Raw genomic sequence first — 18,321 nt, 5'->3', positions numbered from 1 at the left:
CCCGGACGCCGGAAGTCCAGCCCCCACAAGCCCTCATTGGTCCAATGCGCGCAGCGGTCGCACGCGCGGCGCCTTCTGGGAAGCGTAGTTCCCGCCCGCTCTGCAGCTCGCTGGGCGGCGCCCTTTCACACGTCCGTGGCAACGGCCAGGCGTGTCCGCGCAGCGCGCTGGGAAATGCAGTCCCGCAGGCGCCCCCGCTTCCGAGGGCCCGCGCGCCTGACGTGGGGAGTCACCTGGCTGGGCGTCCTGCGCTCAGGGTCCTGGGAGGCCGCCGTGCACCCAAGGGAAAGGCCCCGAGGCTAAACGTCCCAGGAGGCGACCCCAGCCCGGGGCTTTAAGGGCAAAGCCCCGCGGTAGGGCCGGGCTGGGAGCCGTGGTGGTGTTTCGGCCGCGAGCCCGGGAATGCAGACCCGGTTCCACCTCTGGAGGCCTGTGCTAGGGTTCGGCCTCTCTGTGGCCTGTGGGGTTGACATCAGTTTTGCAGCCTCTCCACCAAGAGGTGCAAGCCCCCAGCCCGCATCTTTCTTGAGTCTGGATCGTTCTCTGAGACGTCCCTAAACCATCCGTTTTCCTTGCTAAATGGGCCGCGCAAAATGGACTTTCCCAGACTTGCTTGTCTTTGGGTCGTCTAGGTGGTGCTGGCACATCACGGTATCGATTCCTTGCTCTTCTTCGGGACGACCTGGGTGTCTGTCACACACAAAAACAAAGGAAAGGCAGTCTCAGTGCACACGGACGACTGCTGGCAGAGAACAAGAGATTTTCCCTTTTGCTCCACTGTGACGGGTTTTCGGGATCCGTAATCTTCATACATAGATGGAACAATAATATTACCCAGCGCTTCTTACCCACCGTTTTAAGGAAATACGGAATTAATCTGTGTCAAGTTCGTTCATTCTTTCTGCCTGCCTGCCTTCCTCCCTCCTTATATATGCATCTATCTCAGCCATAACTCATCCTTAGAATGGAAATCCTCGATGTGCAAGGGAGCGCATCAATTTTGCAATATTCGTGTGTAAATATTGCTCACTTCGAAAGAATTTAAGAAAATCTAACATATTAAACACGTGATTTAATCAAAAACTTAGAAGCATTACAATTTAAAGCACTCTTTGAATGTTTGGAGACATTTAATCTCATGAAAACTTTTTATTTTAAAATTATCTCTAAGATTTTATTTATGTATTTGAGAGAGAGACAGGGTGATTGAGTGAGCGGGAGGAGGAGCAGGGGGAAGGGACAAGCCGACTCTGTGCTGAGAGTGGAGCCCGACATGGGGCTCAGTCTCACAACGCTGAGATCATGGCCTGAGCCCAAACAAGCATTCCTTTTTGTTGTGAGCACACCAGGAGTGGAATTGCCAGGTAAGAGTATACATAGATTTAGCTGCAGAAGATACTGCCAAGGTTTTCCAAATTCATTTTGTTTCATTTATTTTTTTCATCTCTTATTTTTAATAATTTTATTGAAAAACACTATCACCATTTTATTCCACACTCCATCACTGGATGCAGGCCGGTTTTATCTTTTTGGCCATGAGCAGTACTAAACCCATTAACAATACATGGTTGTATTACGTTTTCTATGCTTTTTAACAAATTGCCACAAACTTAGTGGCTTAAAACAACAACCATTTATTAGCTCACCATTCTGTAGGTCACAAGTCTGGGAGACATTGGCTGGGTGGTCTGCTCAGAGTATCACAAAGCTGAAACCAAGACATTGGCTGGGCTAGGCTCTTATCTGGAAGACCTGGGAATTATCTGCTTCCAAGCCCAATCAAGTTGTTGGCAGATTGCAGTCCCTTGTGGTTGTAGGACTGAAGTCTCTGTTTCTTCACCGGCTGTTAGCCAGGGGTTGTTCTTACCTTCCAGGGGCCACAGTCTGACTCCCTCTCTCTTCAAAGCCAGAATCCTTCTGGTCCATCGATCCTTCTCATGCTTCGACTCTATTTCTTTTTTTAAAAGATTTCATTTATTTATTTATTTATTTGTTTGAGAGAGAGAGAGGGAGAGAGGTGGGGAGGGGCATAGGGAGATGCAGACTCCCCCCTGAGCATGGAGCCCGACATGGGGGTCGATCCCAGGACCCCAAGATCATGACCTGACCCGAAGGCAAAAGCTTCACTGACTGAGCCGCCCAGGCGCCCCATGCTTCGACTCTTTTGGATTTCCTTTTCTGTCACCAGCCAGAGAAAACTCCCTGCTTTAGAAAGGCTCACGTGATTGGGCCACATCCACTGGGATCATCTCCCTGTTTTAAGGTCAACCATGCCATATAACTCAACCCCATCACAAGAGTGAGAGCTTACCATATTCACAGGTTCCAGTTCAGAACTTCCTCACCAATACTTATCAGGTTTTTTTTTTTTAAGTTTATTTTTTTAATAATCTCTACACCCAATGTGGGGCTCAAACCCCTCAAACCCATGACCTTGAGATCAAAAGTCACAAGCTATTTCGACTGAGCCAGTCAAGTGCCCCTATAGTCAGAGTTTTTATTTGCTATTTTGAAGACTGAGCAATCCATCATATTATTAAAATTTGTACCTTAATTATTCCTGTTGGCCATGCTATGCATACCAAGTATAATGCCAGCAACAGGGTTTGCGAACATGGTAAGCCAGGCCCTGCCTTCACAGCACCGGTATTTCCCTGATTACTTCTGAGCATATATGTCTTTTCTGGTTTGTTAGGCCAGTCATGTTTCTTCTAATGTGAATTACGGATTCATAGCCTTTATCCATTTTTCTATTAGGCTTTTAGTCATTTTTTTTTTTTTAAAGATTTTATTTGTCAGGGGGAGAGAGAGCGAGCGAGTGTGCACTCGCGCACAAGCAGGGGGAGCAGCAGGCAGAGCAGGCAGAGGGAGAAGCAGGCTTTCCGCTGAGCAAGGAGCCCCATGTGGGACTCAATCCCAGGACCCCGGGATCATGACCTGAGCCAAAGGCAGCCGCTTAACCGGAGAGCCACCCAGGCGTCCCTAGTCATTTTTTTTTTTTTTTTTTTTTTAGATTTTATTTATTTGACAGAGAGAGACAGCCAGTGAGAGAGGGAACACAAGCAGGGGGAATGGGAGAGGAAGAAGCAGGCTCCCAGCGGAGGAGCCTGATGCGGGGCTCGATCCCAGAAAACGCCGGGATCACGCCCTAAGCCAAAGGCAGACATTTAACAACTGAGCCACCCAGGCGCCCCGTCCCTACTCATTTTCTGATTGGAGTTAAAAAATATTTTCTGTTGGAGAATTGCTGGTGTTGTCGGGGGAGGGGAGGACTTGGAATTGGTTCAAGGAATCCAGTGTTGTTTAAGGCAAAAACAAAAGAAAAATCCCATGCTGTGGAAAGGCAACGATCCCATCTGGGGAGACTACTCTAAGGGAAATAAGCAGAGCTGCACCCCGAGTGTATGCGCAGGAGTGTGCATCCCCGGTACTGGGTACCACGGGGTTGAACAATGAACTATCTGGGCTTGGTAGAAATGACAGTGCCGGACAGAAAATGGAATTTTGACCCAGGCACTAAAATGCATTTTTAATAACAGGGAAATGAGGGGGTGAGAAGAGCATGATATATACAGTAGCTCCACAAGATTTATATGACACCCATACGTGTGAACTCCTGGGATAGTCACTGGCACGAGACAGTGGAACTCGGGGCCACTTGCTCTCTTGTACATTTCAAATTTGTCTAAGTGAACACAAACTACTTTGAAATCACATGGCCTACGTGACATCCGTTTGTGGACCCTTTTCTCAGAGGCCACCCTCCTGTCCATCCGTACTTGCAAAGGAAGTCCCCTTAGTGTCCACTCAAGCTGGGACTCAAGAGCTCAAAGGCCAAGGAGGCCAAGGAGTGACATGGGTGGCCAAGGAATACAGTAGGCCAGGAGACCAGGACTGCTGGCCCTTCCTGTGGCTCCAGCTGCCAGGCAGGAGTGGCGCTGCTGATATTCTGACCAGCAGAAAGCAGAGATCAGGATTCTTATGCAGAAACTTCCCATTACAAAAGTGGAATTTTTAAAACATCTCAAATGCGGAAGGTCATTAGTTTCCCATCTGCCTGCAAACAGAAGCCAGGCACGCTCTCCTAAACTTTCTGCAACTTCCACACCAAGACGTCAGGCCCAGAAGCATCAGGAAGAGTGGAAAGGGGCCGTTTTCGAGCACCCACCTGGGGCCAGTAAGGTCCCAGGGGCAGGGAGAGTCCTCAGCCTGTCAGCCTGCATCAGGTCATAGTTGGGGATCTCAGAGCTTGGAAGTTACCAGGCTTAGGCAGCGGATTGCAAGCCAGGCCTCACCGGGCGGTGGTGGGAGGGACAGCTTCTTTTACTTACACACAGGTGGCTGTTTGGGGAGACCGAAATGGGGGCGGGGACCCTCCCAGGAACTCCGATTCACCAGTGTCACAGACAGAGGCTGAGCAGCCCTGGGAAGGCTAGAGCCAGAGTACCGGGAACTGTGTCCAGACCCTGGAGGCTCCAAGGCCCCCAAGATGAGGCTGCCTTCTCGAGCCACTCATGGGGCTTCGGGCCGGTGGCTCTTCCTGTGGATGACCAGCTGGGACTTCCAGTCGAAGCCACGGCCGCAGTCTCCACAGAAGTGGCGCCGCTGGCCCGCGTGGCTCTTGCGGTGGATGACCAGCTGCGACTTCCAGCTGAAGCTGCGCCCGCACTCCTCACACGCATAGCTCCGGGGGCCTGGGAGCACGCGCCGGGGGTGTCGGGCCATGCCTGGCTCCCGGGAACCCTGTGGCAGCTTCTGGGCGCCCCCGACGGCCAGTGCCGGGGCCCGTGTACCCTGGCCATCTGCGTGTGTCCGGTGGTGGATGACAAAGACTGATTTCCAGTCGAAGCCTCGGCCACACAGCTCACAGGTGTAAGGCTTCCTCCGTGGAGCACCAGGCTCCAGCCCTGCTCCCAGCACTGCCCTGGCAGACAGAGAGGCCCCAGACGGGCCCTCCCAGGTGACAGACCCCGGGCCCCGGGGTGGCTGCGCCTCTGGGCAGTGGGGTGGACCCTCGCAGTGGCTCTCACTCTCATCTCCTGGGGGAAGGAGAGGTGGCAGTCCCAGGTAGCCCGGTGCCCTGGACCCTGGCCCACCCTCTCCCTCCAGGTGTGTGGGGCGGACATGCTCCCCCCCCCACCAGAGAACAGGTGGTTCAGGCCGCATGGAGAAGCGCTCACCTGGATGGAGGCTTCTTCGACCCTCTGTCTCTGAACGCAGTGCCTCTGGCTCCGACTCAGCCCGTGCCTCCGGCTCCGACTCAGCCCGTGCCTCCGGCTCCGACTCAGCCTGTGCCTCTGGCGGGGGGGCCGGTATCCCTGCCAGGGTGAGGGATAGTCAGGTAGCAGTCCTGGCATGGGGACAGGTAAGGGACTCTTACGTATTAGGTGCAGGGGTGGGGGACAGGGTGCCCCCAGGTAACGAGTGGGAACTTGGGTAAGCACTGAGAGACGTGCACAGGAAAGGGCTGGGCAGTGAGCCCTATAGCCAGTGGTATGAGGACACCAAAGGAGGGGTCATGGCTGGTCCTTACCCAGGGAGACCACCGTGCCATACTTCTCCAGCATTGCGTCCCAGTACAGTTCCTTCTGTGATGGGTCCAGTAGCCCCCACTCCTCCTGTGGGGATGTGGCCCATCACCCTTGGTGCCCGTCCAGCCCCATCCTCTACCCCGCCCTGCAGTGCCCTACCCTGCCTGTGTCCCCTGGCCACAGCTTTACTAATTACTTGAGGAAGCGGGCAAGTTACCAAAGCCCTTTTGCTCATTAAGGATGAAGGTTGGGGCACCCGAGTGGCGCAGTCGTTAAGCATCTGCCTTCGGCTCAGGGCGTGATCCCAGCGTTCTGGGATCGAGCCCCACATCAGGCTCCTCTACAAGGAGCCTGCTTCTTCCTCTCCCACTCCCCCTGCTTGTGTTCCCTCTCTCGCTGGCTGTCTCTCTCTGTCGAATAAATAAATAAAATCTTAAAAAAAAAAAAAAGGATGAAAGTGAAAAGGGTGTGTCACGGTTGGGAAATAGGGCAGACAGGACCTGTCCTTCAGCTCACTGGGGGGATGCTGCTAGCACCTGTCCCCCTCAGAAGCCCCACTCCATATTCTAGCCAGACAAACTGAAGCTGAGAAGCCCCTGACGCGTTCCGCGGGAAGCCTGGGTGGGGGTGGATATGACTGTCCCCACCTCCTTGCCTTGAACAGTGTGCTGCATTGACAGCAAAAGGCCTGGGGACCCAAGGGGATCCAGCCACCTCTCCCCAAGCCCCTGGTTACAAAAGTAAAAGAGATCCTCCTTGGAGGAGCTGCTGAGGGCCGTCAGCATCCCCAGATGTGGGGAGCAGGCTGCAGGGAGGTTGAGGGCAGGAGGACTCACATTAGGACGTGCAGCCAAGCATCTCAGGGCTCAGATGATGTGTGTGGGTGGGGCGGTGGGCGGGCTCCTGCCTGTTGCCAGAGGGTGAGCTCTGGAGGTCGAAGCAGGGACCCTTGTGGACTCCCTGTCCCTGGGTTCTGCTCTCCTTGCCTCCCAAATTCCCATCATCTGGGGCTTTGCTGGGGTGGGAAAAGTAGTCCTGACAGACAAACCACTGCAGGTCCAGTGACAGGGAGGTGGCAGCCACATGAAGCCACAGCTGGAATGCTGCTAGCTGGAGGTCAGAAGCCTTTGGAGGTTGTGGTCTGCCCACCCCGCTGTTTCCCACTGTGCCATCAGACTGTGAAGAGAACCTGCAGGAATGTTGTGGCCTCCAAGCACATCTGAACCCGCTCTTCTACTGGGAACGCTCCCCAGCGGAGTGGCTTAGGAGCAAAGTTGCTGGGAGAGGACAGGACCCCTGCTGCCCACACTCAGGAAGCGAGCACTCCAGGTAGCAGGGGTCTCGGCGGAGCTTCCATGCCCAGCTGGCCGCAGCCCAGGGCTCGTTGGCCTCTGAGGAAAGCCCCAGGAAAGAGGTGGCTGCAGGTTATTTCCTGGCTATCTCCATTCTGATCCCTGGTGTGCTGGGGAGGCCAGGCTGTTGCATGGTGCTCAGGCTTTCTTGCCAAGGTTCATCATCTTGACCCCACACCGTGCACACTTGAGGGTTCAAATCCCCAGGTACCAGTTTAAGACTACTGGGTGATTCAAAATCCCCGATTTCTCTGTATATGAGAACGCCAACGCCAACCCCTACCAGTTCCAGTCACTCCAAACCAGATTCCATGGCCTGAAGCCCAAATTTCCCCCAATTTTAGAGAGACCACCAGCCTGTCCCTATACCCCAGGACCTGCAGGAGGGGCCCTGATACCAACTCCATTTCTGGGCAGCAAAGCGCACAAAAGCTGCGAGCCAAGAAGCCTACAAAACTGACAGCAGAGGGGCCCCCAAGGACACACTCCTCCTACTGGGTACCTGCACCTCCTACCTGGGGCTGCTTACCTGAATCCTGGGTGCGTGGAAGGATGTGGAGGCCGGTTCCCGGTGTCCAGGGTGCCTCTCGCAGGACTGGGCTGGATTTGGGGGGTTGGAAGGTGCTAGGAAATGAGGCAGATGAAGGTCAGGGGCTGCTCACGTGAGTCACGGCAGGTGAGCTGCTGTTGGTGCTGCAGCTTTGGCTTTCCTCTGCCAGGAGGCAGGAGACTACTGTGTGTGCCAGTCACACGGCAGGCAGGCAGTCCGCCAGTCCTTTCCTCCTGCCTCCTGGGGACCCAGCTCTGCAGTCTGCAGTCCTTCCTGAGCCCTCATCCCATCTTGGGACATTGACATTCCCTCCGGGAGCACCCCAGACCTTGTGGGGCTCCCACTCTCACCCATCTCCTGCCCATCAGCATCTGGCTCCTCCTTCACACTGCAGCTAAGCTGGGCAGACCTCTCCATCTGGGTGTCCTGTGAGCCCTCCCCGGAGGTTGCCCTGAGGAGCTCCACTGTTGCTGAAGGGTGGGATCTCCCCAAGGACTCTTCTGTCTTCTGTGCTGATGGGAGCACCACTTGCTTCAGGACATGGGCTGTGATCTGAGGGGGAGAGGCAAGTCACAGGGGCTCTAGTTTTGCTCTGTTCCTCCAAGAAGCCAACATTGGTGACACTCACCCAGCCCAGCAGCTGCCCAGGGTCATGCTGCAGGCCCTCGACCAGGGCTACAGCCTCCTCAGGGCTGCCTGGCTGCTGGCCCTGCACCCAGGCCTGAATCTCAGGAGGCAGTGTGCCCAGAAACTGCTCCAGCACCAGCAACTCCAGCATCTGCTCCTTGGAGCATGCCTCTGGCCGCAGCCACTGCCGGCACAGCTCTCGAAGCCGGGCCAGGGCCTCACGGGGACCTGCCACCTCCTGGTAGCAGAATCCCCGGAAGCGCAGGCGTGCTGCCTCAGGTTCCTCCAGGATGGCCACGGGGTCCACAGAGGGCAGGCGTGGGGGGCCCAGTGGGGATGGCATTGTTGTAGGGTGTCTTCTTGTAGCCAGCAAGAGGGACCTGCAGGAAAGGAGGGATCAGGGTGCGGGCTAAGAGACCATGGCTAGGGTAGGGCAGACAGGCCCAGCCCAGGGAACTGAGGCTCGTGGAGGGAGGACCCTGGCACAGGGATGCATGAGACTGGGAAGGCTTCGTGGAGGGAGGGGTCACAGGAGCCAGCTGCTGACAGGAACTGAAGGCAGAAAGAAGCCTTGTGGATGAATGCTTTGTTTCCAGGAAACCGCGGGAAATGATGAAAAGGTAGGCAAAAGGAGTCATCGCAGGCTTCCAGGGTCTGACTCAGGAGCCAGGGAAAGTGACCGGCAGGAGGCCGAGGGACAGGGAGCCAGGGACCAGGTGAGGCCATCATCCCTGTTGAGTGGGAGCAGTGAAGGTGGGAAGAGGCAGCAGTAGGACACCGGGCCGAGCTGGGCTATGGCGGAGCGTGTGTCCCCACGATCTCCAGGACATCGGGACATATTGACTGAAGTGGGCACCCTGAGGGACCGGCTAGAAGCATGAGGCACCTGTGTGCCGTGAGTCGAGGCAGGGGCTGCATGTACTCCAAGACACCGTGCTCGCTGACCCCAGCGAACTAATGACTCAGAGCGCCCGAACCGAACATGTGACAAGCACAACAAAACAAAGCTACGAGTTGCGTGGAGTCGTGAGCGAACACTGTGTCCCGGCCGTCAAGAGGGTCTGCAATGAAACAAGCCCACCTGGGGGGCCTGTGAGGCCATCTAGAACAGGCCCGACCCCCCAGAGTCCGTCTCCAAAAGGGAGGGGAAAGACGGGGTCTCGCCAGAGGACGGGGAACGCGGTGCTGGGCGCAGGAAGGGCGGGGGCCGAGGCCAGGAGCTGGAGCGCGCAGCGCGCCAGGACGCAGGCGGGGTGCTGGGCGCGCAGGGCAGCCCGGTCCCCAGGGCCGGGGAAAAAGCCGCGCCCCGCCCCGCCCGCGCTCACCTCCACCGCGGCGCGGATGCAGGGACGCCGCTTCTGGTAGGGGCCCCGCCTCCCCGCCCCTCCGCGCGTTGCCATGGCAACTCCGCCCCCGCCAATCACGCGCCTGCGCGGCAGGTACCGCCCCCTCCCTTCGGACTACGTTTCCCGTGAGACTCAGCAAGCAAGGACACGCGCGGTCTCCGCCAGCGGATGCTCATTTCCAAAGGCCTCTCACGACTGAGAAGAGCTCTGTTCCTCTTAGAGAAATCTGAAGAGTCCCAGAGTTGGGGGACTCCCTCCCCTCACTGGCGACCGCTCTTCCTTTGCGTCCGAGCCCTAGACTCACCAACAGCCGTGACGGACGGTATGTGAGAATCCTGCGCATGTGCACAATGGACCCGGCGCCTATTGGCAAGTGAGGTGAGGGGGGAGGAGCGTGACCTTACGGCCATTCAGAGCTGGCACCCCACCGAGGCCCCTCCCCAGCGCTCCTCCTGAGGCTTCGCTCTAGCCGCTGAGCAGTTCGCTTGGTAACCGGTAGAGGACACGCGCTCGCCTCCCTCGGTTACCAAGGCAACGACCAGAGCGTCGCCCGGTCCTCCTGGAGGCCGGAAGTGACGGCTGCTGTAGCGTAGTTTGGCCGAGACTCGCCACCAGGTGGTCCCAGGAGGAAGCGGGCTACGGCCCGGGAGGCGGGCCTCATCGTGGACTTTCTCCACCAACCCCAGGAAGGATTCCAGCGAGGATGGTGCTGGGGTCCTTCATTCGACCTCTACTGAGCGCCCCGCGGACATCGAGGACAGGGACCGGGGTAGGCACTCGTTTACACATGACGAAACTGTCCCAAGATTTATACCCTCAGAGTCTCAGACATGTTCTCAGATGTCAGTACTGCAAAGTGAGGGATGAAGGTTTTTGTCCAGGTCATGGGACGCTGCTAACCTTTTACACCGGGTACCAGAATGAGTAAGAGAGATCTTCAGTTTATCTCAGTAGGCAAGAATGTGGGAAGGGGTGTTTTGCTCCCAGAAACCAAGTAGCTGGATAATGGCTTATTCAATACTAAATTGCATATGCGTGTTTTGATTTCTTGTGATACCTAGTAATCCCTATCTGCCAGCACTCAGTGAAGAGCAGTGGTCTTACTGATTGGAAGCTGTAAGCATCTGCATGACTGGGGCCTATCAACTCTTCTATGTGTCATCAGACTGAGCTGTTTTGGGGAGGCGACTTAGATTGCTTCTCTGGAACTGTATGGATTCCCCAGAAATGACTTCCACCATCCACTGTATGGGGAGAGCTGGTGCTCTAATAGCTTTAGTAGCTCTCCCCCAGGCATCTTTGTTTAGGTCTCCTCTCCCTGGGGGCTACTGGTTTGCAAGCCTTCTGGAGTTCTGCAATATAAGCCTGGTGGGACCTCAATCCACTTCCCCCAGTGCCAAATCAATATTTGGCTTTCTCTAAATCTGAGAAAGATCCCACATCTGCATCTGCTTCTAGTTCCAGAATGCCATTGCTGTTGACCCGATTCACCATACTCAGTCTTGTGGGTTTGTCTTTTTAAACGCTCTCATCTCTGTAGCTTCAGTGGGTTTCTGAACCAAGTGAAATGCATGTGTTCACACCACCATCTTGCCCCAGAGAGCTCAAGGGCACTTTTACACTCAGCCTGCTCAGGATCAAGAGAAGAACTAGCCAAACAGGACAAGGCTCAACATGACCACAGAAGCTTAGGGGAGGGCAGTGTAAGGCCCAAGACATGGAGAAAGGCAGGTTACAGTTCCTGTAAGACTTCAGTATGGGCCACTGATCAGTCCTAGGGACTGGGAGGGGAGGATTTGAGAAGGGTAGAAGAAGTGAGGCATAGCAGGGGCCAAGCACACAGGTTGGAAGGAGCTCAATGAAGTGTGGAGGAGACTCGTGGGGAGATGGCTTAGGACATCAGACCCAGCTCAAGGGGTCATTAGAGCTCCAGAAATGTCAGTCCAAGATGCAGAAAAGGTTGCATATAATTTGGGTACCCACTTGCTCTTTGACAGTTGCATTTGGCCCTGAATCCCATGGGCTCCCAAGAGCTATCAGTGAGAGTAGAGGTTTGTCTGCATTTCACAGCTGTTCAGACGGAGAGTGGCAAGCTCGTGGTGCCATTCTAAGGGAAGGTAAGATGGGGGTGAGGCCAGAGTGTGTACCAGAGCAGAGGAGAAAGGATGAGTGGCTCAGGATGGGTGAACAGTGGCTCAGAGGCCTGGCATAGAATCTGCATTGAAGGGTCTCTGGGAGCGGGTCCAGCAAGACTCCTCTCCTTGCAGGAGTTGTGAGATTCCAGAATAGAAGACAGGTCTGGCACTGCTGGAAGGAAGTGAGAATGGGAGGGCGATATGTCTGTGGCCTTAGTATATGACACATAGCTGCCGAATCTTGGAGGTGGTGGGACTAGAGGACCCACCGCCTGGAGTTAACCTGGCCACTACTGGTGGCTCCTGCCTAGATTCGCTGGCCTGGATCCACAAAGCCTCAATATGAAGCCTTGTCTGGGGCCAGCCCAGGCTATCCACCCTACCTAGATCTCCTGGGCTGACCCCATACCTCTGGCTGCGAAGGGGATAACAGGTATTATAGACACTCAGTGGGCCTCAGACAGCCTACATATCTACCGTTTGGCTCTCCAAGAGACATGGGTCAAAGCCAAGTCCCTGCAGCTCCGTGACAACACACTGAAGGCATGTATACACTGTGCTAAGATGAAACAGGCATCAGACTGTTACTGGGCACATTTTTGAGAAATTTTTATCAGGAAGCCTCTCTGGACTGTGTTATTAAATCCCTCTGAACCATGACCTGGAGGCTGGAGGGGAGGCTGAGGCTGTGGACTTCCACAGTACCATGCCAAGGATTTTACACAATGGCATCCGTTCTAACTTCTAATTTTCGGTCTTTCTTGTTCCCAAATAAAGAGACCACTGACATTCCTGAGTGTGAGGACTGAGGTCAGGATGGGCCCTGGTCTGCTGAGGGCCACAGGGAGAAACCTGGTCCCACCCGACCCCTCTGACTCCATGTCCCAGCCATGTGCAGGTGTCCCACGATGGGAGGGTGCACACACAGGGCCTTAGATGACAGCAAATCCTCTGTCCTCTGGAGGGAAGAGAACACGTGGGCACTTGCCACCAGACCCTGCAGAAACGAGTAGTCGCAACTGGTCTCCTCCGAACCTGTTGCGATGATCACCTCTCGTCAGGGCAGTGGGGATATAAAGGCTCCTGTAGTGGTGCCTTTGGTAACAATGAGACATGGCCAATGCTGAGGCTTGCATGAGAAACTGAAAGAGCAAGGCTCAAGAGCCATCATTCTTTATGTCTGTCTCCCTCTCCCCACCCCAGGGACCTCCACATCTACTTGCCCCACCCACTGTGGGACTGCCACCTGCGGGTAGCCAGGCCTGGCATCACCCAGCTCTCACACTGGCAGACCAGAGCACGGGTGCCAGTGTGGGGAGCTGTCTGGATGCTGGGCCTGTGGCCTGGACTCAAGTCCTGCCTCTGCTGCGTACAACTCACATTCCCTCTCTCTGCCTCAGTTTCCTCATCTGAGAAGTGGGGATACCAGCCACAGCAGCCACCTCACAGAGCTGGCAACTGGCACGTGTTGGCCCTTATCAAGATCTTGCCTGTCAGGATGTTGCAAATTCCCTCTGTAGGCCTGACTCTCTCTCTCCGTCTCTGTCTCTCTCTCATCTGTTCTTTTCCGCAGGGGTGGAAACTAAGACTTAGAGTCCAAGGTCAACACTAGACCCCCACATGACCTCCCATCTAGTGGGTCCACTCCCAGGAGGCCTTGGATGAAGTGAGGTCTTGGAGGAACATCCTTACGGCCAGGCTGGTGGCCAGTTTGTGCGTGCACAGGGGAGATTTCTAGGACTGCCTCCCCAGCATTCCAGCACTCCCCCTCCTCACCTGAGCACCCATAGTCATAACGGGCATGAACGGCACTCTGACGCCAAGTCTCTGCCCTACCAAAGTCCCAGCAGCCAAATGGGGGAAATACCCCCTCATATTCCTGCAGCCTGACCACCTAGGGTTGGAGTGAGCTGTGGCTGAAACGGCAAACATCGTCACTACGCGCAGCGGTGCACGCACACACGGGTCTTCTCCAAAACGTGGATGTGCCGGGAACGTGGATGTTTTACGACAGCCAGGAAGGCTGGAGCTGCGAACTCAGGCTTCGGTGGGCTTTGAAACTGCAGCTGGACCTGAGGCAGGAGTGGGCCCGGCCTCCCTCCCCAGGGAGCCCTCGGACGACGCCACCGAAGAAGGCCTGGCCTGGGGGCACAGGCCTGCCCCACGCCGGGCTCTCCGCACAGGTTTCTCTCCCGTGTGGATCCTCTGGTGGTGGAAGAGGGCCGGGCGCTCACGGAAGGCGCGGCCACACTGCGCGCACACAAAGGGCTTCTCCCCCGTGTGGATGCGTCGGTGGCTGAGCAACACCGCCCCCTTGGCAAAAGCCTTCCCGCAGTCCCCACAGCGGAAGGGCCGCTCGCCCGTGTGCAGCAGCTGATGCTGCGTGAGGTTAGAGCTGTGGCTGAAGGCGCGGCCACACTGTGCGCAGGCGAAGGGCTTCTCGCCTGTGTGCACACGCTGGTGCTTAAAGAGCGAAGAACCCTGGCTGAAGGCGGCACCGCAAAGGGCACAGGTGTAAGGCTTCTCACCCGTGTGCGTGCGCTCGTGCTGAATCAGGTGTGAGTTGCGGCAGAAGCGGCGGCCACACTGGGCACACGCGTAGGGCCGCCCGCCCGCGTGGATCTTGCGGTGCTGGCTGAGGTTGGAGCCGTGGCTGAAGGCCTTGCCACACTCGCCGCAGCGGAAGGACTTCTCGGCCGTGTGGATGCGCTGGTGCCGCACCAGTGAGGAGCTATGCCGGAAGGCCTTGCCGCAGGCCGGGCACGCGTAGGGTGTCTCACCGCTGTGGATGCGCTGGTGTTGCGTCAGGTGTGATGTCTGGCTGAAGGCCTTGCCACACTGCGCGCACTCGTAGGGCCGCTCCCCGGTGTGCGTGCGCAGGTGCTTGAGCAGGTCCGAGCTCTTCACGAACACCTTGCTGCACGCCCTGCATTCGAAGGGCTTCTCCCCGGGAAGCAGGCCGGGGCCACTGTGCAGGGCCTTGCCCAGCTGATCCCAGTTCGGGGGCTCCTGGCCAGCAGGGAGTCCATGAGGCTTGTGGCTAGCCAGACTCTTTCCTCCTTCCCCAGAGGTGAGACCAGCCTCTAACTCTGGAATTTTTGGGAAAGCTCTCCCAGGGGCCTCCTGCCCATATGGCTTCTGACCCCCACATGCCCTTAGCTGCTTGCCTGGCATGGGGCGGGTCATAAGAGCCTTCTCCCTGGGTGGGCTGGCCTCGGCCGTCCTCAGTGGGGAGGTCAGCCGCAGACTGACGCTGGCCTCCCCACTGCCAGGACCTAGCAAGAGCCGCTCCCAATAGATTACAGACACCCCTGTGGGTTTTTTCTCCTGAGAGGGGGAGGTGCCCTGCCAGCCCTCCAGGCTTTTCCCACGTTCACAGATGCCAGTGAAGGGGAGGACCCTTGTACGTGCGGGAGAGGAGCCATCATGGAAGGCCCCTGGCAGCGCAGCTTCTCCTGGAACAACCCTGTCACATGCCAGATGACGGGAACCTGAAGGCACAGAAATGGTAGATCCTGGGTCATCCTGGCCAAGAAGGGATGACCAGGGAGGCCTAGTGGTCAGGCAAAGGGGATGCCAAGGACTGGCTGTGCAAGCTAGGGAGAAAAGCAGCACCCACACACCAGTGTCTGTAATTCACTTCTGTCTCGGGGGACTGCCCAAGCCTGCTTTTGCTCCTTACACTGATGGCGACCTGATGCTACAGGCTTAACTCACGAACTCTGTTTCCCCACTGCCTCTCCCCTAGCACGGTCAGCTCCATGAAAGCGGGACCAGGAGCGTCCTGGTAAAGGCTGTGCCCCGGTGCCTGGAATGAGGTACCCTGGGAGCTCCCCGCTGATGGGCAAGCCAAGGCCGGAGCCTCCAGGAGGGGCTGACGATAGAAGGAGAACGGGAGGGAGTCAGGTGGGAGGCAGGAGATGAGACTGTCCAGGAAGGCAGGGAAAGGGGGATAGAAGCCTGGCCATTGGTGGGCCCTAGCTCACACCTCTGAGTCCCCACTCACCAGGGCTGGGCTTCCTGTGAGCATTCCTGGCTGGGGTCACAACTGTCCCACTGAGAACCCAGGGATCCTCGCCACGCTCAAGCTGGATGACTACCCGGGGTCGTGAGGCAGAGAGTCCTGTGAGAAAAGACAAGCAAGTGAGAGGCCAGGCCCAGCTCAAGACAACCTCCTGCCCAACAGATGGCAGGAGTCACGACTTTATGGGACACAGACGGTGTCATCTGTGCAACCAGAAAAACACACCACTGGGAAGGACTCACAGGAAAAGTTCAATGGTTCCTGTGGGGAGAACCGTGCTGGCAGGGGCAGGTGAAAGGGGCCGAGCCTGGACACAGAGACTCCACAGTGGCACAGGGACACGCGGCCAGCTGGTGTGAGGCTGCTCACGGGCCAACAGGAGACATGGGGTTAGTGCCGGCGACAACTGAGCTTCCCATGGAGAACCCAGGGCCTTACCCAGTGAGGCCACAAGTGCGAAGTTCTCTAGCATCACGTGGCAGTACAAGGCCCCCTGGGCTGCATCCAGGAGCTCCCACTCCTCCTGGGAGAAGTACACGGCCACATCCTCAAAGGCCATCAGGCCCTACAACAGTGGGCAGGGGAAGATGGACACGATCTAAGCTATGGCTGTATGACCCAGGACCCACCTCCCTGTCCCAGTGGCTACCTTTCCTCATGTCCCTCAGAGGCTTACCTTCCTCCCCTACCCCCTCCTCCCCCGGGCTCTGCAGATGAACTTCCCTCCTCTCCCCTACACCCTACCTGTCTAGGGCATAGATGCCTTTGCGGCCTTCCCACTGGTCACTTCCACAAGGCAGCCAGAGCAAGCTCACGGCCTTCAGATGGCCGCCACCCCAAAGGCAGGCCCAGGTGCCCACTTATGCTCCAGCCTTTGCACAAACTGACCCTCCCCAGACATGCCCTTAACTGTTCTTGCAATTAGCAATTGTACAAGTCCCAGCTATGGACCCGCCAGGACATGCCCATGTCTGGAGGGATGCCCCCTTCTGCTGAACTTGCCTGACATGCCAAGGCTGCTCCTCCAGCACGAAGGACTGGGCTGATCCCCTCCAGTCACTACAGGAGGGGGCCCAAGGATCTCCTGGGCACACAGGAAGCCAGTTTCCTCCTCCCTCCATACGCCCCCACCCCCTACCCCCCATTTCCTTGGCCAAAACCCTGTCTTCAGCCACTTGCCAGACTTCTCCCAGAGCCCCAGGGGCTCCCAGCCTGTCTCCATCTTCCTGGAGTGCTACCCAGCCCTGGCTGAGTCCATGAGATTCCTTCCTCCTAAACTTGAGTCCCAGGCCCTGCCTTGGCTTAGAGTATCAGGACTGTGTCCTTGGACATCTGCAATTCCAGGTCCACGTGATAATACCTCCACTCTGGGACATCACAGACTCCCTGATCTTACTCTGAAGCCCACTTTCCCTCAAATTCCTGTTTCTGTCTACAGCAGTTCCGTTCTTCCGGGGTCTCAGGCCAAAAAAACTGGGGACTGTGCTCCACTCGGGCCACTGGCTCCCACGCCACACTGAGACATCAGATCTATCCAGAATCCAACCACTCTTCCCATCTCCACTGGCCTGGTGTGCCGCAGGTGCCGTCTTCGGCCACCTGGGCTGCGGCAGTGCCTGCTCCCTGCACACGGCCACCCCTGCTCTGCGTCATTTTCCCGCCAAGCAAACGGTGGCAATACTTTAAACACCCTAACTTAGAGCATGTCCAGTCTCTGTTCGAATCCTCCCACGGACCCCGACGCAACTCCAGCCTGCCATTTCTCTCCCGTGCTCACGTCAGGAAGCTGTTTCGGAAGCACCTAGGCTCAGTCTCCCCCCAGCTTTTTGCAAGTGCGGGACCCTCCGTCTGGAACTTCCTTCTACACCTCACTCCCTGGGCTGCCAGAAGGGGGGCTCTCACACGTGCACGCTCCACTGGCCTGAACACCGGGGCCTAGGACGAACCGAGAGGGAGACAAAACGTCCAGGTAAAGTCCCTCCCTGAGTCGAGACTCGGGTCCCTCCAGGACGGATCTAGGCGGTGGGTGGGGTCTTAAACTTCCTCTACTCACCTGCGCCGGGTCTGTCAGCGCCGCGGTCGCCATCGGAACCTGCACTTGGGGACGCGCAGGCAGCGACGGACGACACGGACGTCCCGCCTCCGGGCCTCATTCTCCCCGTCCCTCTAGGGCCAGGACGCCGCCTGCCCAGCCGCCCGGGGGTCGGGGAACACGTGACTCGGGGCACCGCCCCACAGCCCCGCGGGCGGCCGGGCTACACCCGGAGAAACCGAGATTCGGGCGGCGCGACCATCGCCCGCGACCACGGCGTGCGCCTAGCGGCCCTCCGCTCGCGCACTCGTCGCGGCCCTCGCTTCGGCTCTGCAAGCCTCCTGGAAACAGGCTAGGGCCCACCGCGCTCCAATCCCCAACACCGGTGTGGCCCCACGCCCCGCAGCGAAGTGACAGTCCCCGGACGCCGGAAGTCCAGCCCCCACAAGCCCTCATTGGTCCAATGCGCGCAGCGGTCGCACGCGCGGCGCCTTCTGGGAAGCGTAGTTCCCGCCCGCTCTGCAGCTCGCTGGGCGGCGCCCTTTCACACGTCCGTGGCAACGGCCAGGCGTGTCCGCGCAGCGCGCTGGGAAATGCAGTCCCGCAGGCGCCCCCGCTTCCGAGGGCCCGCGCGCCTGACGTGGGGAGTCACCTGGCTGGGCGTCCTGCGCTCAGGGTCCTGGGAGGCCGCCGTGCACCCAAGGGAAAGGCCCCGAGGCTAAAC

General features: G+C 57.4%; 2 protein-coding genes across 5 annotated transcripts; both read right to left on the bottom strand.

Moving 5' to 3' along the window:
• Positions 1-55: 55 nt before the first annotated feature.
• On the bottom strand, positions 56-11,988 carry LOC148108348 (zinc finger protein 446-like). 2 transcript variants are annotated; one of them, XM_087853321.1, is made up of 7 exons: positions 9,386-11,988; positions 8,062-8,440; positions 7,784-7,985; positions 7,413-7,507; positions 5,534-5,618; positions 5,181-5,318; positions 56-5,039 (listed from the first exon to the last, which is right to left on the bottom strand). In XM_087853321.1, exons 2-7 carry the CDS (start codon positions 8,401-8,403, stop codon positions 4,513-4,515), a joined length of 1,389 nt encoding a protein of 462 aa, XP_087709447.1. In that variant the 5' UTR covers positions 8,404-8,440; positions 9,386-11,988; the 3' UTR covers positions 56-4,512. The 2 variants fall into 2 exon arrangements, with proteins under 2 accessions (XP_087709447.1, XP_087709446.1); XM_087853320.1 differs by having other exon boundaries at positions 9,711-11,988.
• Positions 11,989-12,125: 137 nt separating this feature from the next.
• LOC148108347 (uncharacterized) lies at positions 12,126-18,013 on the bottom strand. 3 transcript variants are annotated; one of them, XM_087853298.1, is made up of 4 exons: positions 17,619-18,013; positions 16,004-16,130; positions 15,548-15,664; positions 12,126-15,032 (listed from the first exon to the last, which is right to left on the bottom strand). In XM_087853298.1, exons 1-4 carry the CDS (start codon positions 17,649-17,651, stop codon positions 13,579-13,581), a joined length of 1,731 nt encoding a protein of 576 aa, XP_087709424.1. In that variant the 5' UTR covers positions 17,652-18,013; the 3' UTR covers positions 12,126-13,578. The 3 variants fall into 3 exon arrangements, with proteins under 3 accessions (XP_087709424.1, XP_087709425.1, XP_087709426.1); XM_087853299.1 differs by lacking the exon at positions 17,619-18,013 and adding an exon at positions 17,343-17,472; XM_087853300.1 differs by lacking the exon at positions 16,004-16,130.
• Positions 18,014-18,321: the final 308 nt, after the last annotated feature.

This window comes from Ursus americanus, chromosome 21 (assembly GCF_024610735.1).
Source record: "Ursus americanus isolate L20-20 chromosome 21, mUrsAme1.1.p, whole genome shotgun sequence".
Taxonomy (NCBI): domain Eukaryota; kingdom Metazoa; phylum Chordata; class Mammalia; order Carnivora; family Ursidae; genus Ursus; species Ursus americanus.
The sequence above is the reverse complement of the archived record's forward strand: the minus strand, read 5'-3'. Positions and strand labels throughout refer to the sequence as shown.

Excerpts from the sequence above, each read along its gene's own strand:
- LOC148108348 (XM_087853321.1), bottom strand. The coding sequence starts at position 8,403 with ATGCCATCCCCACTGGGCCCCCCACGCCTGCCCTCTGTGGACCCCGTG. Across the intron at positions 7,986-8,061 it reads CTGGGCAGCTGCTGGGCTGG|ATCACAGCCCATGTCCTGAA; the intron begins GTGAGTGTCACC and ends TCTCCCCCTCAG. Across the intron at positions 7,508-7,783 it reads TGCTGATGGGCAGGAGATGG|CACCTTCCAACCCCCCAAAT; the intron begins GTGAGAGTGGGA and ends CTCATTTCCTAG.
- LOC148108347 (XM_087853298.1), bottom strand. The coding sequence starts at position 17,651 with ATGGCGACCGCGGCGCTGACAGACCCGGCGCAG. Across the intron at positions 16,131-17,618 it reads CGCTGACAGACCCGGCGCAG|GGCCTGATGGCCTTTGAGGA; the intron begins GTGAGTAGAGGA and ends CCACTGTTGTAG. Across the intron at positions 15,665-16,003 it reads CGCACTTGTGGCCTCACTGG|GACTCTCTGCCTCACGACCC; the intron begins GTAAGGCCCTGG and ends CTTTTCTCACAG.